The sequence below is a fragment of the Poecilia mexicana genome, unplaced genomic scaffold (genome assembly GCF_051168715.1).
Source record: "Poecilia mexicana isolate PSO_F unplaced genomic scaffold, ASM5116871v1 scaffold_7, whole genome shotgun sequence".
NCBI lineage: Eukaryota > Metazoa > Chordata > Actinopteri > Cyprinodontiformes > Poeciliidae > Poecilia > Poecilia mexicana.
Window position 1 is genome coordinate 522,593 of NW_028263376.1, and position 27,621 is coordinate 550,213.

At 37.6% G+C, this 27,621-nt stretch overlaps 1 protein-coding gene and 1 pseudogene across 1 annotated transcript; both read right to left on the reverse strand.

Annotated features, from left to right (window-relative positions):
* Positions 1-624: 624 nt before the first annotated feature.
* LOC148158205 (ADP-ribose glycohydrolase OARD1-like) lies at positions 625-3,338 on the reverse strand. Its single transcript, XM_088006842.1, has 3 exons — positions 2,045-3,338; positions 1,840-1,898; positions 625-1,746 (listed from the first exon to the last, which is right to left on the reverse strand). The coding sequence occupies exons 1-3, from the start codon at positions 2,229-2,231 to the stop codon at positions 1,639-1,641; spliced, it is 354 nt and encodes a 117-aa protein (XP_087862968.1). The 5' UTR covers positions 2,232-3,338; the 3' UTR covers positions 625-1,638.
* A 17,585-nt stretch (positions 3,339-20,923) lies between these two features.
* On the reverse strand, positions 20,924-26,039 carry LOC148158206 (uncharacterized; annotated as a pseudogene).
* Between the last annotated feature and the right edge of the window lie 1,582 nt (positions 26,040-27,621).

Here is a 27,621-nt window from a genome sequence, read left to right on the forward strand (position 1 = left end):
CGCCATCAGTGTACACAGTGAGTCTTCTTCAAGATGAGTAAATTTTAATACAGTAAATTTTATGTTTCTGTGATAAAAATGTCATCGGCTCTTCTGAAATCAAACTGACCAAATAACAAGGGTTTGAAAAGTATAAAGCTTGGTGACTCAAAGTGCTGCAGAGGTGAATCATTACACTGTGTTACGTGAGTTTGATTCATTTTGAGCATAGGATGCATTTGCAGCCATTTAGGTTAGCATGTCTTTAATATCTCCTCTTTTTCCACTATTTACCCAACAATTTATTGTTCAGTGTTACCTCAGTTTAAATTCTACAGCCATAACCAAAATCATAAAACTATTTTATAAGTCTTAAGTGAAAATTCGATGCGACTTTTATTTTTGCAAACATGCTTGTTGATTTTTTTTCCAGCTCATGACATGACAGCAGATTTTTCTGACATTAGTAACTTTCTGACTGAGCAGAACAGTGACAGCAAGTTTCCCTCCACAAACGATAACGTCACTGAAACGACTCCACGAGATGAAGAGACTTCAAGGTTTGTCAAAACTTTGAAAAAATTTGGATCTCATTAAAATGTCTAAAACCTTTTCCCCTCTGAATTGTAGAGTATAACTAATAACTTTCCTTTTGTGGCTAAATGAATATAATGTAAATGAACAACTTTTATTTTAATTTATTAAGTACTGTATCATTTGTGTGCTCTAAAAACAACAATGTAAAAGAAGCAAAACTTTTTTTTTCTTACAGAACGAACAAACATCAGTTGTTCCTGTTAATCCAGGGGCTGCAGAAGAAAAAAGGAGCAGATCCAGTAGAGATTTATGATTAGGATTTGTGTTCGGTGTGATATTATTTACCAACAATCATGTAGCTTATTATTAGTATGGTGTTACATAAAACCTAAAGATAAAATGTACACTTGTTGTGACTTATAAAGCAACAATTTTACCGGTTGTACTCTTTCTTGTTAAAAACTGACTTGATAAACAAACGTTGGAGGATGGTTGGTTGTGGGGAGAATCGGTTCAGCATGAGGCTTTCTGATTGTGTCTTAATGTGACTTTTACTACGAGACTTTATGGAACTCCATTGGTGCCCAGTAATAAAGAAACAAAGAAAGAAGGTAGCATACGTACATGTTGGTTCCCCTGAAAATATGGATAAAATCAGTCATTACAGGGTAAAAGTAATTTGAAGAGGGGGGAAGCATATAAACAAGTCAAGTCAATAACAAGTCAATAACATGATGCAATCCACATTTTTAACTCGGATAACTTAACTTTTTTTTTTTACTGTCTTAAATAATACATTTAAATTGCTGCACTGATAAGTAGAATGGAAATGACTTTTTTGTAAATTGTCTTAAGATTACCTATTGTAAATTAGTGTTATATAAATCAATTTGTATTATGAAAGGTTTTAATTTGCCCAACGGACTGGACTGAAGAAAAATGATGAGCAATGGTTGATGAAAGCAAAAATTGGTATTTTTTGGTAACATCAAAAGTTCATTTTTGAGGTGAAACTAAAAATATGTACATTACTTTCCAATACATTTTTCCACATACCATGGCCTGGTGTCTGAGCAGATGAAGGTCATCCCTATTGTCAGAAACCGTGATGTTAAGTTTGACTTACGAGTTAAGTTTGACACCATTTTGTAAGCACTGAGACTTCATGTCTTCCAGACTCTGTCTCAGGCTGTCATATGTGGGTTTCTGGCTGGCTTTTTTCTTTGTGATCTGAGACACATAATAGGAAAGATACAGTTACCAGATTGAATAATGAACCAACTCTGGTCCTATGCAGTGTATAATTAACCGTGGTATGTTTACCAGATAGTAGATGAAACGTTGATCATGTGCCAGTACAGCACACTGCCCTGGCAGCTTCTCTGTTAGGACATACATAATAAAAAAAAAAAAAAAAAAAAAAGGATATGAGTTAATACCTACTTTTGAAATCAGACATTTCAACGAAGTGCATAAACATGAAACACTTTTTTCCCAAACAAAGACTTGAGTAACTAGTCTGACTCACTCTGATCCTTTAACTCTGAGACTCGGCCAAACTTCTTCTTGAACATCACCGCTATGCCTACTCCCATGCGACAGTCTTCACTGATGCAGTGGGCCAAGGATTCATCCCGAGGGCAGGAGAACAAATCTCCAGTGATATACTTCAATGTCCAGCTGGTTGATCGATAGAGTTTCTCAGTTTTGCACATGTTGATACTCTCTTCAAGCAGGACTTGGAGAAAACTATAACAATAAAGTACCGAGTTCGTAACAGCGCTTACTAAAGCCTTGGTTAACTCCTCTCCATCTACCCCAACACTTGGCTGTGTCACTCTGTACCTTAAAGCACCACCCACTTTAGCTCATTTTTTTATTTTTTATTTTTTTCCCCCACATTTTAATTTTCCTGAGCCAGATTCAGGAGCAAGAATGTTTTCACAAGCGTTTTTAGGTCATGACTTTATGGTGATTCTTATGTTTGTTTTTAGACTGTTTAGACTTTGTGTACTGTGAATTATGCCGAACAGGATATTATGACTAGTGTCTTTGAAAATTGGTTCGTAAGTCAAACTTAACATCACGGTTTCTGACAATAGGGATGACCTTCATCTGCTCAGACACCAGGCCATGGTATGTGGAAAAATGTATTGGAAAGTAATGTACATATTTTTAGTTTCACCTCAAAAATGAACTTTTGATGTTACCAAAAAATACCAATTTTTGCTTTCATCAACCATTGCTCATCATTTTTCTTCAGTCCAGTCCGTTGGGCAAATTAAAACCTTTCATAATACAAATTGATTTATATAACACTAATTTACAATAGGTAATCTTAAGACAATTTACAAAAAAGTCATTTCCATTCTACTTATCAGTGCAGCAATTTAAATGTATTATTTAAGACAGTAAAAAAAAAAAGTTAAGTTATCCGAGTTAAAAATGTGGATTGCATCATGTTATTGACTTGTTATTGACTTGACTTGTTTATATGCTTCCCCCCTCTTCAAATTACTTTTACCCTGTAATGACTGATTTTATCCATATTTTCAGGGGAACCAACATGTACGTATGCTACCTTCTTTCTTTGTTTCTTTATTACTGGGCACCAATGGAGTTCCATAAAGTCTCGTAGTAAAAGTCACATTAAGACACAATCAGAAAGCCTCATGCTGAACCGATTCTCCCCACAACCAACCATCCTCCAACGTTTGTTTATCAAGTCAGTTTTTAACAAGAAAGAGTACAACCGGTAAAATTGTTGCTTTATAAGTCACAACAAGTGTACATTTTATCTTTAGGTTTTATGTAACACCATACTAATAATAAGCTACATGATTGTTGGTAAATAATATCACACCGAACACAAATCCTAATCATAAATCTCTACTGGATCTGCTCCTTTTTTCTTCTGCAGCCCCTGGATTAACAGGAACAACTGATGTTTGTTCGTTCTGTAAGAAAAAAAAAGTTTTGCTTCTTTTACATTGTTGTTTTTAGAGCACACAAATGATACAGTACTTAATAAATTAAAATAAAAGTTGTTCATTTACATTATATTCATTTAGCCACAAAAGGAAAGTTATTAGTTATACTCTACAATTCAGAGGGGAAAAGGTTTTAGACATTTTAATGAGATCCAAATTTTTTCAAAGTTTTGACAAACCTTGAAGTCTCTTCATCTCGTGGAGTCGTTTCAGTGACGTTATCGTTTGTGGAGGGAAACTTGCTGTCACTGTTCTGCTCAGTCAGAAAGTTACTAATGTCAGAAAAATCTGCTGTCATGTCATGAGCTGGAAAAAAAATCAACAAGCATGTTTGCAAAAATAAAAGTCGCATCGAATTTTCACTTAAGACTTATAAAATAGTTTTATGATTTTGGTTATGGCTGTAGAATTTAAACTGAGGTAACACTGAACAATAAATTGTTGGGTAAATAGTGGAAAAAGAGGAGATATTAAAGACATGCTAACCTAAATGGCTGCAAATGCATCCTATGCTCAAAATGAATCAAACTCACGTAACACAGTGTAATGATTCACCTCTGCAGCACTTTGAGTCACCAAGCTTTATACTTTTCAAACCCTTGTTATTTGGTCAGTTTGATTTCAGAAGAGCCGATGACATTTTTATCACAGAAACATAAAATTTACTGTATTAAAATTTACTCATCTTGAAGAAGACTCACTGTGTACACTGATGGCGATGAGTTCAGCCAAAAGTAAAACATTCAGGATTCCCAAAGCCACACAGAGGCAGAGCCTCTCTTTGGAGCTGTTCGAACCTTAACGAAAACCTGAACCTTAGCAAAATCTATTTAAATACATACTAGATTTCTCTGTAACTTTATTCTTACCTGTGTGGTTAGATGCAGTTTGTCCAACAGGTTCCATGTTGACGTAAATTTCCTCCATCGCTTCAGACTCTGTGCTGCTTTTAACACTGACTATAAAATCCACTGCAGTCGTGGAACTAAGTGAAAAACTGTGGGAAAGAGGTGAGATGTGTCTGGTGTTCAACATAAAAAGTAACATATTTTAGAGATAACAGCCAAATAAAGTAACTCATGGGGACGGTTTCACTATTATTTTCTTAAATATCTTACACAACATAAGGTTCTTGAAGGTTTCAATAGTTTCCTAAGTTCATATTTGCTGATTCGGTTCTGTATCAATGAATATTTCTCCTTTTTCTTTGTTTTCCTTCAGCTCAGTTAATCCTACTCATAATAAACACGTTACACTTTTCTATCAGTGAAGAAAATAAATTACTTTTACATTCATGCACAACTTTGCAGCCTGCCGTATGGTATCAGAAATTAGAAATGGTTTTAAATCACTGATATAAGGATGAAAAATGTTTGATATAAGGATGTTGTGATGTTCCTGCTCCTGGTGTCCAAACATAGTTCCGAAAGGGTAATAAATTGTTGGAGAAGATGATCGGTTCGTGCATTGGATCATTTGGACCCAACAGTTTTACGGGTCTCATTCTGTCCTGATAACTAGTCATAGTCTTTCTACCAGTAAATACAACTATCATCTTTGTAGTTTTATTTCTAAATCCTCGTTTAACCCTGTTCCTTGTCTTCTTACTGTCTCACTCCAGTAGCAGAAACACTGACATTAAGAAACAACAATCCCTGTATTGCATTATTACCAAACTTCTATAACCGCTGGATCGAATAATTATGAAATTGTACGTATTTATTCATAAATAAAGATATATACTTTTAGGACTGCCGTTTAGTAAAAAAAAAAGCCGTATGACCTGGCTGCTAGTGTCTAAAACTCAGTCACCATGTCTTCTCATCTTCTGAGGGAGATCGACAGTTTGACAAACAGTTTGCTTTGTGAAGAACCGCCTCACTGGGAGGGAATGGAAAGGCTAACAAGCCAATCAGCTGCATGTTGGGCGGGTTAAAGTAAGCGAAACCTGATGCTGCATTCAAAGCATGAAGAAGACCAGCAAGCAAAGCATTCACAGAGTGGATGTAGTAGAATATCAGAGTACAGGAGATACAGGATAGAAGATTTGACTGAATCGAGACGTTGTGCAGAAGTTCAGACTGGGAAGCTAACTGGAAAATTGCTAGCCAAGTATGTGGAGCAGGAAAATAGGTTGTAGTTACTTAAATTTATGCAAACCAATTGTCTCAAAAGATTCAATTACTGCAACGTGTAAAAGACAAGTGTAGTTACATTGTGCAATTTTGGCAAACAATATTCTTAAACTCATCCAAAATATTATTCATTGCAAAATTAATTTTACTTTCTGCCAGCAGCAGCATGTATTTACTGCATGTCGTTACTTGACATAGTGGTACTGTTCCAAACCTTTTGGTTTGCTTGAGTAGAAATGGAGTAGTGTCTGTGTATGTTAAAATGTTAAACATTTACCACCCAAAATCCTCACTACTTTCAAATAGTTCACTTTTTATTTTATTCTAGTTGTTGCAGACTCAACTTAAATGGATTAACTTATAAAGCATCTTTATTTTTTCTTTTTTAAATCCAAAAGTTCCTGCCGCTTGTTTAAGATGAGTACAAACAACAAGTTGTTGAGAATGAAGTGATGTTCACTTGAACTCTTTAATTAAGCAGAATGTTTTATTTTACAGTGAGGAAGGCCGGAGTCTAGCTTTAGCAGACGGCTGGAGGCATCTGATCCACGCTTCAAACTCAGTACCTGTTTGCTCTACAGCAAAAATTTGGTAAGATTAAATTTAGTCGACTAAAGAAAGTCAGACGGTTCATTCTCCAACGAGTGAAATCTCTTGAGGTAGTCAAGTTTCTTGTTTGTTCAGATCTTGGTGGTCATTTCCACAGTATTATTACTAATTAACAGTTGATTCTTTTGTGTCTAGATACAATCTAATCATTCAGTTCACAATTGAAGTTTTGTCATCAGGATTCTGCAAATTGAATTTTTTCATAGTATATTTTATTCATTCCTTTCACAGTCAAAGCTCCCTAAAAAGGATAGATTACCTTTCTGTGAACTATAATTTTGATTCCTTTGAGTTTCATGATATTTTACGAAATCTGACTGATATGATCTTCTTGAACGCATCCTGATGCTTCACATTTATACACTTATCAGTTACAAGAGGTGTACTGTCTGTTAGTGAACATTAATGAACAGGTAGCATCATTAGGACAAAGGAAAAAATAAAGCTGTAGATAATTTTAAAGGTAACAAAACAATTTACCATGTTGTGACCAACTCATGGAGCTTGGTTGTGTAGCGAGCAAGTTTTATTCTTTAGGTAAGTGTACCAACAGCAAACTTGGCTAATGTTATTATAAGTTGGGCCAGGTGTCAGAAGATGTAAGTAAGTCTCCGTGAGAGGGGCTACTTGAGAAAAAAAGCAAAGATTCACTGATTGAATTGTTGGTCGATAGCCAGCATACGTTTGAATTTCTGCAACAAAGATTGAATGAAAAGAAAAAAAAACTATATAAAACCTAAATGACCATTCAGTTTGATAAATATTTACATAGAGCATCATTTAATAAATCGATAGAAATCCAAGTGCTCACATCAAAACATCAAATCTAAATAAATAGAAATCGTACTAAATATTTTAAGACTGATGGTTCACATTGATCATTTATAATTTTTTAGTAATGGAACCTTAACAACTACAGGTGAACTATATTTTGTTAGTGCACTTAAGCATGTAAGATAACACGTGGAGTAAAATAATCAATACGGCCAAAAAAAAGCAAACAACGTATAAGTCAGAAACAAAAGCTGTAGATAATTTTAAAGGTAACAAAACAATTTACCATGTTGGAGCAACTCTTAAGAGTGTGGTTGTGCACTGTAAAAAAAACTTTAAAGTTTGGGGAAAACTGAAAGATAAATATGAGCAGCAGCCTCACCTGGGCCTGTTTAGTCTCTGTCACATATTCTTAAGAAATACATTTACAGATGAGGAACTTTTACTGAAATGTGTCACACTAGCAATTGTTGAAGAAAAAAAAATATCTGTGAGTTTCAAATGTACCAACCTTTACTATTTTGGAGAAACCATGAAGCACTGAGAAGATCAGTGTTGATTCAACAACAGAAAAAAAAAAAGACTGAAGCAAAGTAGCATTCACAATGAGGTGAGGACAAATTCTGGAAAGGGATCGATGTTAGAGTTTGTCTTTCACTTTAACTGTAGAAAAGCTAAAAGTAAAATTTGAATAGCCTCATGTAGGCCTGTTTAGTACCTGACACATATCCTTAAGAAATACAGTTACAGATGAGGAACTTTTACTGAAATATATCACACTAGCAGGTGTTACAGAAAAGTATCTGTAGAGTTTAAAATTTAAGTGACTGTTTTCGGAACGGAGGAAGGAAATTACAAACTCATAGTCAGGACTGACTAGTCGTGCTACCATAAATATTGCAGTAAAACAGTTAAACTGTTGTTTTCCTTCAGAAGAATTGCCTGAGGCAGTCATCAACGGTTGCAGGGTCAGATGTCATCCCCTCTTACCTAGCCACGGGTTATCTTATATCCTGTTAAAGAGTATGAGGCAGGTTTCACCGTATGTTGGCTCAAAGAACAGATGCTCTAAGTTTTTTCTCATGTCCTGTTAAAGATCATGATGCAGCATTTATCTATAGTCTGATACCAAATAACTGCAAAGATCAGTTCTATCTAGGATTTTGCATAGTTGAGGACAGACATGCATGCGCACACACGCAGCAGTAAGACCAGTAAGACTCTCCTCCTTGAGGATAGATACACACGCACACACATGCACGCACACGCAGAACGGCTCTGCAAGGCCCCCCTCCTCTTTAAAGACAGATACACACGCACCCACATGCAGCAGGTCTCTGGTTTCTCTGTCAGCCTGTGTCTCTCTTTTGGAACAAGAGTTAAAGGCATTTAATTCCAACACTGTGTATCAAGAAGACAATCTGTTTAAAACCAGAGGTAGTTACAAAATTCCTAATCTAATTCAACATGGTTTAGAATATATTTAATTCAATATTCACTTTTATTTATTTATTTATTTTTTTTATTTTTTTTTTTGGGGGGGGGGGGGCTGTGGGGGGGGTCACAAGGTCACATAGTTTCCCATCACATGATATATGTGACATATGTCTGGGGGAGGGGGAGGTCAAGAGGTCACATAGTTTCCATAGGAGGGGGAGGGGTGAGGTCAAGAGGTCACATAGTTCCCATGGGGGGAGGTCAAGAGGTCACATAGTTCCCATGGGGGGAGGGGTTTGATATCAATTAATATCAATTAATTAAGGCCATCAATCAATCATCCGATTAAAATTTGACAGAAGGGTATATATATATATCTCTTACGAGAATGTGGGAGCCTTTAGTAGACAATACAAAGTTTCGGTGTGGGGTGCGAGGAATCCTGTTTCTAACTCTAAAAATCACAGCTTAGATGGGATTATGCCATTCATAAATGTAAAGGTAGATGTAAATGAACTTTGCTATTTGTAAGTGATACCTTCAAAGCAAAAATTCTCTAAGTTGACCAGAAATACTTTCCTATGGAAGTAAATATGTGCCATCAGAATTTGAATAAAAAATGCATCTGAATTCAATTTTTTTTTAAATTCAGTGTCATTATTTGTACATGTTTGCAATTTTCATATGTTAAAAAAATTCACATTCCTATTTCAAAGATAAAATTTTCAATATATATTTTTTCAGTGTTAAAAAAAATTCAGCATATAAAAAAATTCAACTTTTAAAAATTCAAATGCAATATTTTCAGTGTCCTAAAAATTCAACTTGCTCAAATTCGCCGTCTCAAATTCAGCGTCTAAAAATTCGCTGTACAAAAATGGCAAGGTTACTTCAGGTCACAGACATTAGCAATCGTTGTCAGATTTCAACACCCAGCCAATCACATGACGCAGGTGTCATAGTGAAGAAATACCAGCATCACCGAGGCTAGCGACCATGGAGGCGAATGCAAACCCAACCCCAACGGTGAGTCTATGCTTTCATATTTCTGTGGTATATTTTATTTTGCGCATGAGGTTTGATACATTATCTTAAAACTTGATTTAAAACACGGGTTTGGGCTGTTGTTAATCTTACACCATGTAATGCTAGCATATTAGTTCTCGCTACCTCCTAGAGACCCCAGTCCCTCCCCCCTTCTCCTTCTCTTGGATGTCCCACACCCAATGTTCCTGTGTTTTATTTCAAAAAGAAATACCACTTGCGCCAAGTCTAGAATCTTTTAAGATAACTGATGGATGGCGACTTTCCGGGTTTTGTTTGTATGCTGTCTTAGGTGAGACCGAGACAGGCAGTCTTAGTAAAGTCGTAATTTTCCGGGAGATGCTACCGCTAATGACCGCAGTGAAGTTAGTTTCAAGTTGGATATTCGATATTCGAGCTCCGGGGAGTAAGCGGCGTTTAGCTCAAGGTTGATCCGATTTATGAACGCTACTGTCGGCCAGCGGTTCTCCACCGCTCCCGGCCGCAGCGCCCGAAGGTTGACTTAGGGACTGTCAACAAATTACCGAACCAAACATTCCTGTCAAAGAAACGTTAATGCCTTGAATTGTAACCAACGAACTAATTGTCAGTGCTAATTCAGGCTTTTACATGAGCCAAAATAGCATCTATAAAATTTTAAATTCAATATTTTCAATAATTTTAATATTAAATAATATAATGGTTTCTTCAATAGCTTCCAGGTCATGTGACCTAATGACTCAGAATCACTTTGAAATAATTATACTAGTCTCTTTAGATGAGGCACATTTGTTTTCCATTTTTAGCCATTTTCCATTTTTTATTAATTTTTTTCGTCAAAATTTAGGGTTTTTCTTCAATATCTTCCAGGTCATGGGACCTATTGATTAAAAATCACTTTGAAATTGTTTTACTAGTCTCTATAGATGAGGCACAGTCATTTTTTTTTCCATTTTAAATAATTTTCCATTTTTTAGGAATTTTTTTCACCAAAATTGAGGGTTTTTATTCAATAGCTTCCAGGTCATGTCACCTAATGACTCAAAATCACTTTGAAATAATTCTACCAGTCTGTATAGATGAGGCACAGTCATTTATATTCGATTTGAGTCCTTTTTATAATTTGTAGGTATTTTTATATTGGCTTCTAGGTCATCAATCAATCAATCAATCAAATTTTATTTGAACAGCACATTTCAGCACCAAGGCATTTCAAAGTGCTTTACATAATAAAAATATGAAAACACAGAGTCATGCAACAATCAAAGAAATTAAGTTAAGAACTGTCATTAAATTCGTAATTGATTACGTTTCAAATACAGCTCTAAACAGGTGGGTTTTTAGTCGAGATTTAAAGGCACTCAGTGTTTCAGCTGTTTTACAGTTTTCTGTACGTTTGTTCCAAATTTGTGGTGCATGGAAGCTGAATGCTGCTTCTCCTTGTTTGGTTCTGGTTCTGGATGCAGAGCAGAACCAGAACCAGAACCAGAAGACCTGAGGGGTCTGGAAGGTTGATGCAACAGAGGATCTGTAATGTATTGAGGTACTAAACCGTTCAGTGATTTATAAACTAACAACAGTATTTTTCTATTCTAGTCTATGAGCTACAGGGAGTCAGTGTAGGGACTTTAAAACTGGTGTTATGTGCTCTATCTTCCTGGTTTTAGTGAGAACCCGAGCAGGAGTTCTCACTAAACTTTCACCCAATTACTCGAAATCAGTGTAAAATTGTTTTAGTAGACTGGAACAATGAGGTACGCTCATTTTTAATTCATTTTGACCCATTTTATTATTTTTTAGGCAATTTTGTATTTAAAAAATATATTTCCTATTTTCTCTTCACCTCCATAGGCTGCCACCTTATCGTGATGAAAGGGTTTGAGTGCTGAAGTGACTCTAGGAGTTATGCTGTCAGGGGTTTCATACCCCTTGTAGGGTCACCCAATGCTAGAGGTGATGAACCAGACAAAGAGCAGCCCAAGACCCTTTATGAAGAGCACAGTTAATGGATACAGTGTCCCCTCACCTGGACGCAGGTCACCAGGGCACCACCCTGGAGCCGGGCCTGGAGTTGGTGCTCCGTGGCAAGCATCTGGTGCCAAAACACATGGAGTCTGGCCAGGCTCAGCCAACAGTGGGTTCACCTTCCCAAGGGCTCACCAACTGTGGGCCAAAAGGGCTGGGTGCAATGTGGGATGTTAGAAGGCCGAGGGAGGGGACCTTGGCCATCTGACCCTGGGTGATAAGACTTTTTATCAGTGGGCATCACCTCTCTGGTGGGAGCCTGAGCTGGTGTGTGAGGTTGAGAGGTTCTAACTAGAAATAGTCTCATCTCATCATGACCCGAGATGAGAGCCATGCGCTAATTAATGGAACATTAATAAACAATCTGATATGTAGTGAGAAAATGTAATGTTTCAGTTGTTGGTCGTGTTTCTATGACTTTGTATGTTTGTGTTTTTATGGTGTAAAGCTCTTTGAAATGCCTTGTTGTTGAAATGTGATATATAAATAAAATTTGATTAGATTTTTGGATTTGGGTGTTTTCTGTCCGAGGCCACGTTCTGCACAACCGGGGTTCTGAAGGGATCCATTTTGGTGTCCTTGGGATCACACCTCTGCTTTTGGCAGATGATGTGGCCCTATACTGGCTTCATCAGGTCATGATCTACAGCTTTACTGGAGCAGGATGCAGATGAGTGTGAAGCGGCCGGGAGGAGGATCAGTACCTCCAGATCCAAGGCCATGGTCATGGAAAAGGGTAGAGCGCCTTATTTGGGTCAGGGAAGATTGTCCTGACCCAAGTGGAGGAGTTTAAGCATCTTAGGATCTTGTTCACTGTTGGAGTTCATTCATTTCTGTCTCTGTTTACCACCCATGTCCGTTAACCAGTTTCAGGACCCGACCAGAACCACTCATCGTAAATGACCTTGAGAAATAATCAGATTTGGTTATATATAAAAACAAGCTTTAATGCTAAAAGATGATCAAATTCCACAAGCCATACTTATCATCCAAATGGAACATCATGCTTCTTATGTTACATTCACCGTCCAGCGTTGGGCCAAGTGAGGCAAAGATTGTAGCAAGTTTAGCTTTTTATTCATCTCTGCAGTCTGTACCCTCCCTAAACGGTACTCTAATCAGTTTCAGTCTGTTTACATGTCAGCAGTCACATATAAACATGGTTATGTATGCTGCAGCGTGTTAAGAGGCTAAAAGAGATGGAGGAAAATACAGAATCCATAAGAATGAGGGCAAAATGGACAGGAGATCAATAGAAGGATTGGTGCAGTAAAGTGGGCGCTGTACCAGTCTGTCGTGGTGAAGAGACAGCTGGATCAAAAAGCAAAGTTCTTGATTTGCCAGTCGATCTACGTCCCTACCTTCATCTATGGCATAGGCTTAAAGGTCTTGACTGAAAGAACAAAATCACAAACTAACTGCCAAAATTAGTTTTTTCCATAAGGTGTCTGGGCTCTCCCTTAGTGATAGGATGAGAAGCTCAGTCATCTAGGAGGGACAGAGAGTAGAGCTGCTGATTTTTCACTTTGAGAGGAGCCAGCTGAGGTGGGTCAGGCATCAGATTAGGATGCTTCCTTGACGCCTCCCTAGTGAGGTCTTCTGGGCACGTCCCACCACGAGGAGGCCCACAGGAAGACCCAGGACACGCTGGAGGGACGATGTTTCTCGGCTGGCCTGGGAACGCCTTGGGGTTCCCCTGGAGGAGCTGGAACAAGTGGCTGGGGAGGGAAGTCTGGGCCTCTGCTGACCCCGCAACCCGACTGCAGACAAGGGGAAGATGATTGATTGATTGATTGATTTTTCTTCAATAGCTTATGGGTCATAAGACCCATAAGTTAATCAAAATCAATGTGAAATTATTCTACTAGACTGGATAGGTGGGGCACACTCATTTTTATTCCATTTAGCCCTTTTTATTCCTTGTCAGTGGGTCACATGAAATTTAAGCTATTAAACACCAATCTTTTTTTTTTAAATTAGTAAATTTAAATTATGTAAAACATTGATAAAGATCTAAAATGGGGAAAAATGTGGGTGCCTCATCTCTAATGATTTGTAAAACAATTTCAAAGTGGTTTTGAATCAATAGGACACGTCTTGGAAGCTATTGCAAAAACATACTAAATTTTGACAAATAAAATTGCTAAAAATAAAAAAAAAATTTAAATATGAAACAAATGACTGTGCCTCATCTATACAGGATACTAGAACAATTTCACACTGATTCTGGGTCAATAGGTCACAAGACCTTGAAGCTATTGAATAAAAATACTAAATATTGACAAAACAAATTGCTAAAAGATAAAAAAAAAATATGTTAAAATGGAAAACAAATGTGCCTCATCTAAAGAGACTAGTATAATTATTTCAAAGTGATTCTGAGTCATTAGGTCACATGACCTGGAAGCTATTGAAGAAACCATTATATTATTTAATATTAAAATTATTGAAAATATTGAATTTAAAATTTTATAGATGCTATTTTGGCTCATGTAAAAGCCTGAATTAGCACTGACAATTAGTTCGTTGGTTACAATTCAAGGCATTAACGTTTCTTTGACAGGAATGTTTGGTTCGGTAATTTGTTGACAGTCCCTAAGTCAACCTTCGGGCGCTGCGGCCGGGAGCGGTGGAGAACCGCTGGCCGACAGTAGCGTTCATAAATCGGATCAACCTTGAGCTAAACGCCGCTTACTCCCCGGAGCTCGAATATCGAATATCCAACTTGAAACTAACTTCACTGCGGTCATTAGCGGTAGCATCTCCCGGAAAATTACGACTTTACTAAGACTGCCTGTCTCGGTCTCACCTAAGACAGCATACAAACAAAACCCGGAAAGTCGCCATCCATCAGTTATCTTAAAAGATTCTAGACTTGGCGCAAGTGGTATTTCTTTTTGAAATAAAACACAGGAACATTGGGTGTGGGACATCCAAGAGAAGGAGAAGGGGGGAGGGACTGGGGTCTCTAGGAGGTAGCGAGAACTAATATGCTAGCATTACATGGTGTAAGATTAACAACGGCCCAAACCCGTGTTTTAAATCAAGTTTTAAGATAATGTATCAAACCTCATGCGCAAAATAAAATATACCACAGAAATATGAAAGCATAGACTCACCGTTGGGGTTGGGTTTGCATTCGCCTCCATGGTCGCTAGCCTCGGTGATGCTGGTATTTCTTCACTATGACACCTGCGTCATGTGATTGGCTGGGTGTTGAAATCTGACAACGATTGCTAATGTCTGTGACCTGAAGTAACCTTGCCATTTTTGTACAGCGAATTTTTAGACGCTGAATTTGAGACGGCGAATTTGAGCAAGTTGAATTTTTAGGACACTGAAAATATTGCATTTGAATTTTTAAAAGTTGAATTTTTTTATATGCTGAATTTTTTTTAACACTGAAAAAATATATATTGAAAATTTTATCTTTGAAATAGGAATGTGAATTTTTTTAACATATGAAAATTGCAAACATGTACAAATAATGACACTGAATTTAAAAAAAAATTGAATTCAGATGCATTTTTTATTCAAATTCTGATGGCACATATTTACTTCCATACTTTCCTAATATCAGATAACCATATTATTACCTCATGTATTCCCCTGTCAGAAAAGTAGCTGAACTAACAGTCAGGCAGGAAAGGCAAGGATCAATGGATGACTAAGAAAAGACAAAACAGGTGAAGGCAAGGGACAATAGACAACAGACTAAAGATTAAATCTAATGCATCATAGATGAACTCATTATAAATCAGGACCAGGTCTGAGCAAAAACTGACTCATTAAAAAAACAAACACCTAACAAAGGTTGAATTAATCTGAAATTAAAATAATAATAATAATAATAATAATAAATAAAAACGCACGGCAAACATATACTATTTGTAGCAATCAACTGTGAGTCTGAATTTGCTATTAGAAATAAAGTGGAGGAGGTGCTCAAACCTTTCATAGCTAATCATCATTAAACAGACTTGATATTACTCCATTCATACGTTTTACTGAAAACAAGAACTCTTGGAATAATTTATTTATTTTTTTTTTTTTTTTATAAAATCTAAATATTGTTTTAATTGAATTCTATCTACATACATATACAATCCCTGCAATTACATGAAGCAGTTAGACCAACTTAATGATTACTGTAATTTAGGACATTTTAATGGTGTCATTATCTTTGTGTGTGCTCTCTGTGCTTCTCTTTGCAGTGGAAAGTGATCCTGGCCCAGAGCTTTTTGTCTTAAAACCCAGTTGGTTACAGCAGACAGCTCAGCTTATCCACAGGCAAGGCAAGACAGTTTTAACTATACAGGAGCATTTGAAGTGCTTGTTTCAACATCAAATGAAATACACCAAAAATAACTAAAACCATACCTTTTGAAACATATTGCATAAAACTAATTAACTGTCTATCTTTAATCTCTCACTTCACTCAAACATCAGTGATCAGGAAAACAGTTCTCATGCCAGACTGATCAAAAGCTGCAGTAATCAGGAAACAGTGTTTTCAGGAGATTTCAGGCATTTCGGGTTTTACCACCTTGTTTAGTTCTGGTCCGGGTTGAATCTATGTACACCTGTGGGGTGTACATAGATTCATATTTAACAGGCAACTCAGAAATGTACTTTTAACAACTTTGAACAGGCACGTGCAGAAGGGGGATCTGGGGGTGCTTGAGCACCTGCCCTTTTTGCTCCTTGCCCCCAAGTGCCCTTTTGGTCAATTTTTTTTTTTTTGGTATTATTATTTCCTAAGCCCTCTTCTGACACATAAAAACATGTACTAAAATTATTTGCTTTTTTGTTTCTTTTTTGTCAACATAATAAGCCCCCTGGTCACCTTGTTGCCTTTGACCTTTTGCCCGTGACGCATGACGCAGTTGCCTCTCGCGCAGTGAGATAAGGCAGTGTTTTTCAACCTTTTTTGAGCCAAGGTACACTGTTTTAATTGAAAAAATCTCGAGGCACACCACCAACCAAAAATGTAAACAAAGATACTCTGTAGTCGCCTATATTATATATATAGTCATTCTTATCAGTGTCTTGAATAGGGATCAAATAAACACAAAAATGTATTTTTATCACATTTTACATTTCTTATTTCAAATTGCACGTAACATGTCCACTTCAAAAATACACCTGAACACTGCCACAACACTGTGGTCTTAAATTTAAAGAAGTTGTAGAAAACTTCAAAGTGTTGTACAAACTAATCCACAAGCAATCTTAAAGCCGGAATACAGAAGATAATTCTTATTCTGAAAGAAGCAATAATATTTGGGAAAGATTTCACTGTTACAATATGAAGATTTGCATATACAAAATGTCAATATCTGTATATTTTACCCATCTAGTGTGAAACCTGTGCATGTTTGGATGAAAACAGCTGATTTCCTGGCAGAAATTGAAGAAAGACAAAGCTCTTCCTCAACAGCTCTCAGTCTCTCTCTGGTTTTAGTTTTTATAGTAGCCAGGCTTGAGAAGCTCACTTTACACAGATATATTGTGGGAAATAGACCCATGTTCTTTCTAGCTACTGCTGAGCTTCACTGTCTTTTCCATCACCTTCGTCACAGTCTTGCTAGATACGATGCTCTCACTGCTACCTGTAACATCACTAATTCTCTTGTTTTAATGTAAAATGCTCTGTACCTACTGCCATCTAGTGGTAAGAAAATTACATGATTACGTCACTAGCCACTACTAACCATGGTTTTGTTCACACCAAGGTTAAGTGCAGCGGCTTTATTTCCCTCCTGTAGTGCCAGATCGATACTCCTCAACTTAAAAGCTGCATCATATGAGTTTGAAAACATTTCTCCGTCGTGCCTGCTACTAGCATGTGGTTGTTCTAAATGAAAATTAACGCGTTCTTCTTTGATTTACAATTTTGACTTCTAATGATTCACTTCCAGCTAGAGAGCCCCCTGGTGGTTGAAGAAAAATACACAGAAAAGCCTCACCGGGCTACAATCCGCATGGTTCAAAGTTTAGGAAAAAAGTAGCAGCTTATAGTCCGGAAAATACGGTACCGTAGGTGAAATTGAATAATTTCCACGGCACACCTGACGACCACTCACGGCACACTAGTGTGCCGCGGAACAGTGGTTGAAAAACACTGAGATAAGGCGGCAAACTGGAGCTCAACGTAGCGAACGTTCCAGATTACAGAACAGTTTTTGGTGAATTATAAAAAAAAAAAAAAAAAAAAACGTTTTTGATGAATAAAGTGGAGTAGACTTGCTACTTGTCAGATGAAGGAGAACGTTGAAGTATCGTTTCTGCTTCAGCCCAGAGTCGCGGTTTAAGCAGAGAGGTAATGAAATACAACAGACACTGACAGGCCTCTGCGTCTGGCTTATTCTGAAGAACTACTGGGTGAGGAAAAACTGTTCTTAACTATCAATTCAGTATTTTTTATCATACAGACTGTAGCGGCGATTGTTTGTCAAACCAAACATGCAACAAAGTTCCAATAAGCCACTGAGACACTGGGGTCAAGTATTTCAACGCAGGTAAAGAAGGTTCAGGATCCAAACTTGTAACTTGTTCTTCATGATTTATTTTGACATCTTTGCAAAAAAAAAAAAAAAAAAAAACAATTACAGAGTTCAAACTTCCTTTTGTTTTCTCTGCTACCTCCTTGCACTGGTAAAAACCCCTAACCCAAATGCCTGCTGGTCCTTTACCAGGCCCCTACATTTATAGAAAGTGGACCAACCCACATCACTTCCTGTTTACTTAAAAAATATCAATAAGAAAAATAATAAAACAAAAGATAAATGAAATCAACAATTATGAACTTACAAATAAGTTCTGTAAATAATACAAAAAATATACATTTAAGAACAAACTAAAAATTCAAATGGATAAAGAATATAAAGAATAAATAGCTCCAACACTCCGGCCCCTAATTGTGAATAATGTCACAATTACTTTGACAAGGAAAAGGAGCTATTCTCTCAAACGTGCTCTTGGTTCTTCAGGGTGATGCTGCCAGTAGCAAAAGAAGTTTGGTCACAGGTCTTTCCAAGACACTGGTCTTTGTTTGTAGTTGCACAGAATGCACCAAGCCTTTGGCATCCTGGTTTACACTCAAGACTTTGGCCATCATCCATGATCCTCTTCGAGCTGTAGCATCTGCAATTAAGACAACATCTCCAGGAATGAGACATCTTTTAGTTCTTGTCCATTTCTGTCTTTCCTGCATCAGAGGTAAGTACTCAGAAAGCCATCTTTTCCAAAACAGCTCTGCTATGTATTGCACCTGTTTCCACCTTTTCCTGACAAAGATCCCTTTGGTTGAACAGTCCTGGTGGCAAAACTGGTTTGTTTTTCCAGCAACAACAAATGGTTGGGTGTGAGTGCCTCAAGATCATTTGAGTCATCTGAAACTTTGGTAATGGGTCTGTCATTTAATATGGCTTCAACTTCACAAAAGACTGTTTGAAGTCCTTCATCATCTAAAACTTGTTCTTTAAGAACAGAGGCTAAAATACTTTTTATGGAACGAATTAGGCGCTCCCAAACTCCACCTTGGTGAGAGGCTGCTGGGATGTTAAAGTTCCATTTGATGCCATCCTGCACAAAAGCATTTTGAATTTTAGCATGATTCAGCTCAGCCAAACTCTCCTTCAGCTCTCGATTTGCACCAACAAAATTTGTGGCATTATCAGATCTGATGGTGGAAACTGGGCCTCTTCTACAGATAAACCTGGGGACTGCGTTTATACAGGAATCTGTATCAAGGGTGTGTGCAATTTCCAGATGTACTGCATGGCTGGTGAAACAAGTGAACAGAACGCCATACCTTTTCAGGAGACTTCTTCCTCTTTTAACACTTACAGGACCAAAGTAATCCACTCCAACGTTTGTGAAAGGAGCGGTGGTTGGCAGAACTCTTTCTTCTGGCAGATCTGCCATCTTTTGTTCAACAAATTTTCCTCTGTTACGTCTGCAAACAACACAGTGAGAGATGATTTTTCTGGCAGCTGAATTAGCATTTATGATCCAGTATTTTTGTCTTAATCTTGACAGCATATGAGTTCTTCCTGCATGTCCCAACTGTTGATGAATGTGGCGTAAAATCAGTGTAGACACATACATATCCTTTGTTAAAATTGCAGGGTGCTTTGCTTCAACAGGCATGGCTGTTTTATTCAACCTGCCACCCACTCTGAGGACCCCAGCATCCAATCCTGGGTCAAGTTTGTATAGAAAACTTCTCTTGGAGACTGCGTTAAGGCCACTGGTGATTAAAGCCATTTTAATTGTAAATTTCTGTTGTTGTGCAAACTGAATAATAGACAGTTCAGCCTTGGCCAAGTCTTCAGGAGTCAGATTTTCTTTCTTTAGAGTGGTCTTGAATCTCTCCATCTGCTTTTCTAGTTCTTTTGATTTTCTGGATCATTTTTATTCAGGTCTGCAGCAGCAAACTCTTTCCTTTTCTGTTGCAGCAACATTAGAATGTTTTTCAGCTTCAGAAACCAGGCAACAGAGGTTTTAAGTTTTGTCCAAGATGAAAAATAATGAACCAGATAGTTCGTAGCATTTTCTGATTCCTTCACAACAACACTTACTGTAAGGTCCTTTTTGACCTCTGGGTCATCTGCAGGAATTGCATGGTGATCCACATCCAATTTAGGCCATTCCTCTTCTGGTCTGTGGAGAAATTCTGGCCCATTTATCCATCTCCTGCATCTGAGGAACTCCTCGGCTCTCATGCCTCTGGATGCATCATCTGCAGGATTCTCCTTGGAGGAAATATATCTCCACTGATTCACATCCGTTGCTTCTTGGATGACAGAGATTCTGTTTGCAACAAAGGTGTGAAATCTTCTGGTTTCACTGGAGATGTATTTTAGAACCGTTGTACTATCAGTCCAGAAAACAGGTTTTTCCAACTGTATCTGCAGCTCTTTTTGCAGCAGTTTATTGACTCAGACGGCAAGAAGAGCAGCTGTCAGTTCCAACCTGGGGATTGTCATTTGCTTCATAGGTGCAACTCTTGCTTTTCCTAGAATAAAAGCAACATGTGAGATGTTATTCTTTTCCAGTTTTAAATATGACACTGTTCCATAACCGTCTTGACTTGCGTCAGAGAAATGATGGAGTTGTGCTTTGTCTAGTTTTCTAATGCAGCTTGGTTTGATGCAACGCTCCACTTTAAAACTGGATATCAGCTGGAGATCCTCCAGCCAATCAAACCACTTCCTAGACAGAGAATGGGGAATAACTTCATCCCATTTCAGATTTTGTTGACAAAGTTCTTGAAGCAACAGTTTAGCTGGCATACTGAAGGGAGCCAGGATTCCCAAGGGATCATACAAAGAGCTAACCACAGATAAAATGCCCCTTCTGGTCTGTGGGCGGTCCTGCACAGATGTTCTGAACCTGAACTCATCTGTTTCAATGCTTCACTGTAAACCCAGTACTCTCCTCTGGGATTGACATAAGCACTGTGCGACTGTTGCTGACCCATTTTGAAAGCATGAAACCTCCTTTAGAGCAGAGGTCTGTCAGCCTCTTCACCATGTGCACTCCATCTTCTTCTGTGGGAACAGATTTTAAACAGTCATCCACATAAAAGTTATTTCTGACTGTATCAATCACTTCAGCTGGAAACTGTTGTGCGTTGTCATCAGCAGTTCTTTGCAGAGCATAGTTTGCACAGTTGGGAGAGGACACAGCTCCAAACAAATGAACCAACATCCTGAACTCCTGTGCAGGTTTTGATGTGTCGCCATGACGCCACCACAAGAAACAGAGAAAGTTGACATGTTTTTTAGAGACATAAACTTGGTGAAATATGGCATCGATGTCAGCCATTAGTGCAACAGGCTCTTTTCTAAATCTGATGAGGACTCCAACCAGAGAGTTTGTGAGGTCGGGTCCCTGTAGAAGCTGACTGTTCAGTGATGCTCCTTTATAAGTTGATCCACAATCAAATACGACTCTCAACTTGCCTTTTGTGGGATGATGCACTCCATGATGAGGAATGTACCACAGTTGTCCATCATCTCTCTGTAGCTCCTCTGCTGGTACAGCCTCAGCATGTCCTTGTTGCAGCATGTTCACACATGCAGTGTATTCCTCCTTGTACCGAGCATCCTTTTCAAATCTCCTGAGGCTCTGGAGGCGCTGCTCTGCAACACAGATGTTATTAGGCATGCTGGGACCTTCACTCCTGAAAGGTAAGTCAATATGATAATGACTTCCAACAAGTTTGTTCGAGTTATTAACAATGTTCATGAAATGCAGATCCTCTCTGGACATTTCAGTTTTTTCCTCTGATAATCTTTCATTAAACTCATGATTGTACTGTTTGACTAGCATTTCTTGAAGATGCTCAACAGAGATCCTGTTGGCTGTTACAGTAGTGCAAACATTTTTATTTTTGCTGTTGCTTCTAGTGCGCAGGGGACCATTTATGACCCAACCAACTTTAGTTTTTACAGCATAAGGCCCACCATCCACACTGTTTATCACCTCCCAGGGCTCTAAAACATTTGAAGCATCAGTTCCCATCAGTAGCTCCACATCTGCATTGATGTTATGAAGCTTAACAGGTTTAAGATGAGGCCACTGATCAATGTCTTTCTGCTGGGGAATATTAAATGTAGAAACTTTGAGTCAAAACATCTGGCAGCTCTATGAAGTCATTTGTTTTCAGACCAGAGACTTCCAAACCAGACAAAACTTGTACATTAACGATCTTATTTTGACTCATTGTTCCTAGCAGAATATTTGTCCTTTTGCCCTTTAAGTTCAGATTTTTTGCCAGAGTTTCTGTACAGAATGTACCTGAACTTCCTGGATCAAGAAATGCATAAGTTTGTACAACTTTGTTGCTCTTTTGACTTTTAACTTTAACTGCAACAATAGAAAAAACGGCATCGTCATCATGACCAGCCCCAATATGCCCACATGTCTGAGTGGTTGCAGTTGAGAAGTTGACGTGAGACCTTGTTGTCTGTTGGATTTGTTCTGAAGAGGGTCCTGGCTCCTTTAGCTCTATGTGAAGAACCCCTGGATCCTTTTGGTGACACACGTTGCATTCTAAACGACTCCTGCAGTCTTTGCTTGTGTGACCAACCTTCAGACAACCGAAACAAATCCCCCTTTGTTTAATGAAGGTCAACTTGTCCCGATGCATTTTAGCTTTAAACTGCATACAGTTTTCCAATAGATGATTTCTTTGTGAACAAAACAAGCAGCTGTGAAGAGCAGTAGACTTGGTCTTGTTTTCAGCTGAGTGATTTCTGGCTTCTGGAATTGTGTTGACATTAGTGGCAAAACTGCTTCCTTTCTTCCTTTGCTTGTTGGAACTTGAAACTTTAGAGTTGCTCACAGTTGGTGGGTCTTGGATGTTGCCAAACACTGGATCTGATGCTACTTTTACTTCTTTTATTATAAAAGCAACCAGATCAGTGAACAGTGCTCGGTGGTCATTTTGCTCCTGCAGCTCATAAGCAGTAACTCCATTTTTCCCTCAGTTTATATGGGAGTTTCATTACAATTGTTCTCATATTTTAAGGTAAATCCAACTCTCTCATGTAAACAATTTGTTGTGTTAGATTTGAACATCCTTGAAGGAAAAGAGAGAATGATTGAAGACTTTTCACATCATCACCTTTAATTGGTGTCCAACTCATAATTTTCTCCATATATGCAGAAGCAATTTTATTTTCATTTCCAAAATGTTCTTCGAGAAGATCTTTGGCCTTGGAATAACCTTGATCAGGAGGTAAGTGCTGACAACTATGCACCAGATCTTTAGGCTGCCCCCTAGTGAACTGCTCTATAAAGTGCAAACAGTCGCTCCAGTTGTCAGTTTTAGCTTCCACTCCATTCTCAAAGGCGTTCATAAATGATCTGTACTGCAGGGGGTCCCCATCAAACACAGGGATGTTTCTGGATGGGAGAACAGACGATAAGTTTTGTTTTACAAGTAAGGCAGTGATGTCATTTTGTCTTTGCATGATGTTCACAATATCATTCTGACAGTTCTCAGAGATAGAGGGAGATTGAAATTGTGTTTGCTGTGTTGCTTGAGTTGAAGAATCAACTTTTACTCTCAGACGATCCATTTGAAGTGGTTTCTGCCTTTGTTTAGGTCTGACGACAGGACAGTCGGATGAAGAAGCTGCTCTTTCTTTCGGAACAAACTCATCGGCACGAGGATTTAGCAGGGACATGTCCTTTACTTGGGCTCTTTCAAAATAAGAGTTCATTCCATCGGATCGTTTAGAGCCAGCAACTGAATTTATTTTTAAGACATTACGTTTTGCATTGGTTGCTGCCAACTCTGTTTCCAAGTCTAATTTTTCCTTTTCTTGTCTCAGTTTTTCTTCTTGAGCTTCAATCAGATGTTTTTTGTTCAACGCAGCAAATCTCTCCAGGATCGCTGCCTTTTCAGCCGCAGCTTTAATGCGAGCAGAATAGGTGGATGAAGTCCAAGACTCCTGTGAAGATGTTTTTGAACGTGGCTTTACACTTGAAATATTAGAGACACCGTCTTCAGGATTTATTTCATCCAGATCTGCAACAACCTGATCATCAACATTAATTTTCTGTTCAGTATATGGATCTCCTGCTTCATGCAACCAACCCTTTACATTGTCCATAAAATCAGAGAATGCCGTCACCTTCGACTGAAAATACACAGTTTGCCTTTTCACTTCTTCTTCTGGTAACGACAAACTTAAAAAGGATTCATGTAAATCAGTTGCATCTTGATAGCATTTAATAAACTTGGCAAAGTTAGAAGACACTTCCGGAACATTTTTTGTGACGTCATTAATGCGGAGATTTTCTCCATAAATTTTGAAGCTTGTTTACACTTTAAACTTTGTTTTTCTTGACATGTTTTTATGTAAAACTCCAAACCCTTTTGTGTGAATTTGATAGTTTTTTTCTCTTGTGACGTCTCGGTGTCATCCTCTTTGCTCTTTACATCAGACATTTTTAGCGATTCTTTGAATTATTTCACACATTTAAAGGCGGCATAATCCAGGAATCCACAAAGCACAAACGTGTCTCTTTGTTTAAAGAGGTTGATTCTTGTGAACAAACATTTCCATGATGGGCGTCGGCTCACGTCTGGATCCAATTAGGCGTCAACTTGTCACATTAAACTCATCTCATCAATCTTTGCAGTGAAATAATGTCTTTAAACTCCAGTAGTTTCACCGTTTTCCTTTACGGCTTGAACAATATTGCCACGTACCAGTTTAATGAATGAGTGACGTGTCAATCCAGGCTTGACGCAGCAGTCGCTTGATTTCATCAAAGACGATCCAAAACCTTTTGTTTGATGATGATCCTTAAAATCCTTGAAATCCTTCAATCCAGCATGTCAATTGATGACGAATTGTTCCTTTTAGTCCACGGGCTGGTTCCTTACTTGATCCATAGAGATGGTTTTACTTGATCCATGGGGAGGTTTTTACTGATGTAGTGGCGATTGTTTGTCAAACCAAACATCCAACAAAGTTCCAATAAGCCACTGAGACACTGGGGTCAAGTATTTCAACGCAGGCAAAGAAGGTTCAGGATCCAAACTTGTAACTTGTTCTTCATAATTTATTTTGACATCTTTGCAAAAAAAAAAAAAAAAAAAACAATTACAGAGTTCAAACTTCCTTTTGTTTTCTCTGCTACCTCCTTGCACTGGTAAAAACCATAGGCCCCTAACCCAAATGCCTGCTGGTCCTTTACCAGGCCCCTACATTTATAGAAAGTGGACCAACCCACATCACTTCCTGTTTACTTAAAAAATATCAATAAGAAAAATAATAAAACAAAAGATAAATGAAATCAACAATTATTAACTTACAAATAAGTTCTGTAAATAATACAAAAAATATACATTTAAGAACAAACTAACAAAATTCAAATGGATAAAGAATATAAAGAATAAATAGCTCCAACACAGACATTATAGGCTGTTGTTGTTGTGCCATTAGCTAGCTGCTAGCTAACGACTTTGCTAGCAAAGCTAGATAACTGAAAAGCTTCTTCCCTGTGTATGAGGCACATCGCCCGTCCAAAACGTATCATCTCCATAATGGATATATATCCGATCTTCTAATTTCCTTTGCTGCATAATGTACATTGCATTTATTCTAGCTTTAGGTAAACATGTCTTGAAAGAGAATAGCACTTAAATAATAGTCCAACAAGGATATTCATTTAGAATTAAAAATAACACACCCTGAATTACCATGATAGATATAATTTATGTCATTAATGAAGGGGAAAAAACTCAACCCAGACTTTAAGTTTAGGGTCTGGTTCGCAGAGTATAAAGTTAAATTTGTTTCCCAATTATTCAATGGAAAAAAAAAAAAAAACTAACCTCAGTTAAGTAAAATAAAATTGTACTCAAAACTTTTGGAATTGTAATGATTCCTTTTTAAAAATAAAGTTGTTTAAAAGACTGTTTTTTTAATTAAATAACTCATTTTTACCAAACACAAGCTTTTATTTGCATACATCAGAAATCTTTTGTTGTGATTTTAGGTCCTGCCCATGGCGTCATGTGAGAATCACAAGCAAAACTTTGTCACAAACAAAAACTTAGAATAGCAAGAAAAGTTTAATGACATGCGCAAATAAGTTTGTTTTGCAAAAAAGAAAGTTAACTTCATGAGTCAAAAATGTATGATTTAATTTTTTTTTTTAATTTTAAGTAAAACTCAGAAGGCTTTTCTCATGGTGACATGCATTAACAATTAAATTTTTGCTTTTGTTTTTTTTTTCTGCAGTTCCACGTTAAAGTTTGATGCAGCTCTGCTTTCCTGAATGGACCATCTTCATCTCCACTGCAGCAACCAGGCAGCTCTTTTTTTATAGATTAGTCCACTAAAAGGTTGCATTGTGCCCTTGTTTATATTTTTAATAGTGTAATTCTGTAAAGACAAAATATGTCTGGTGGTCCAGCTCTGATTTATATATCTTGCTAAATTGCGGGTTTGAATATTGCAATACTTTGCTATAACAAAATAGATCTGCAGAAAGAAATTACTAATAAAATATCTTGCATATACATAGTGTTCTGCTCTATATAGATGTTCGTTAGCTTTGATTGTATATCTCACAATTTTGTAATTTATCATTGTTTATTAAACTCTGAAAGCTGAGAGGCTTTGTTAATATTCTGTCCTAGAATGTGGTAAGATGTGCCCTTTTTTTGTTGTTGAGCACCTGCCCCTTTAGTGGTCTCTGCACGGCCCTGACTTTTAAACAACTTAGTGTTTTATAGATGAAGAAAATCCATTATTTTACAAACAGAAAGATACATTTTCTTGGTTTTGCTCAGGACTCTGGCAGCAAAATTTGTGTTTTTATTAATAAGGCCAGAAAAACAGCATTGTTTTTTTAACACCAGATTATAGACTTGAGGACTTTCTTTGCATATTTCACGGTGAACCTGCAGCTTTGGATTTTTTTTCTCACACAGGCATTCAGCTTTTCTTCATTTTGTTTTTTGAAATTGGAAATGAAGAAATGGGCAGGGGTGGTTCCTTTCTACTGTCACCACATGCTTGTTCAACAAGAGGAATTACTGCAGACTTAATGATATATTAACAGCTGAAACTGCCTTTGCTATGTTCAGAATAAATAGGGCAAAACTGAATAGTTAGTAACGTGGCCGGTTCTAGCCATGGATACATGAGGGGGCAGGCGAAATTGTTAAGGGGGCGTCATTATGTATATACATATTAGGAGTTGATAGACTTCATATATTTTAAGGTGGACTATAAAATGATAAAGTCGAGTAGAAGTCGACTCCTTGCAGTGATGTCATAGAAACGTGAACTTCACATCAACTTAAAGGTTGTATTATATTCACAGCAAATATTGACAAAAAAGCCCTTTAAGTCTTTTATGCAGGAATAAACGTATAAGAAACAGAACATCATCCCACACTTCTTCGTCAGCAGCGGATTAAAGTCTGAAAAGTTGCACCAAGTCAGGTGTGACTTTTTTTCCCCCTCGAACACCGACTAGGACTGATGATATGCTGGACAGCTGCATAGTCAAATTATCACACTGACCAGTAACACAACGGTGATTTTGGTTTGTGCATCACAACCCAAAGT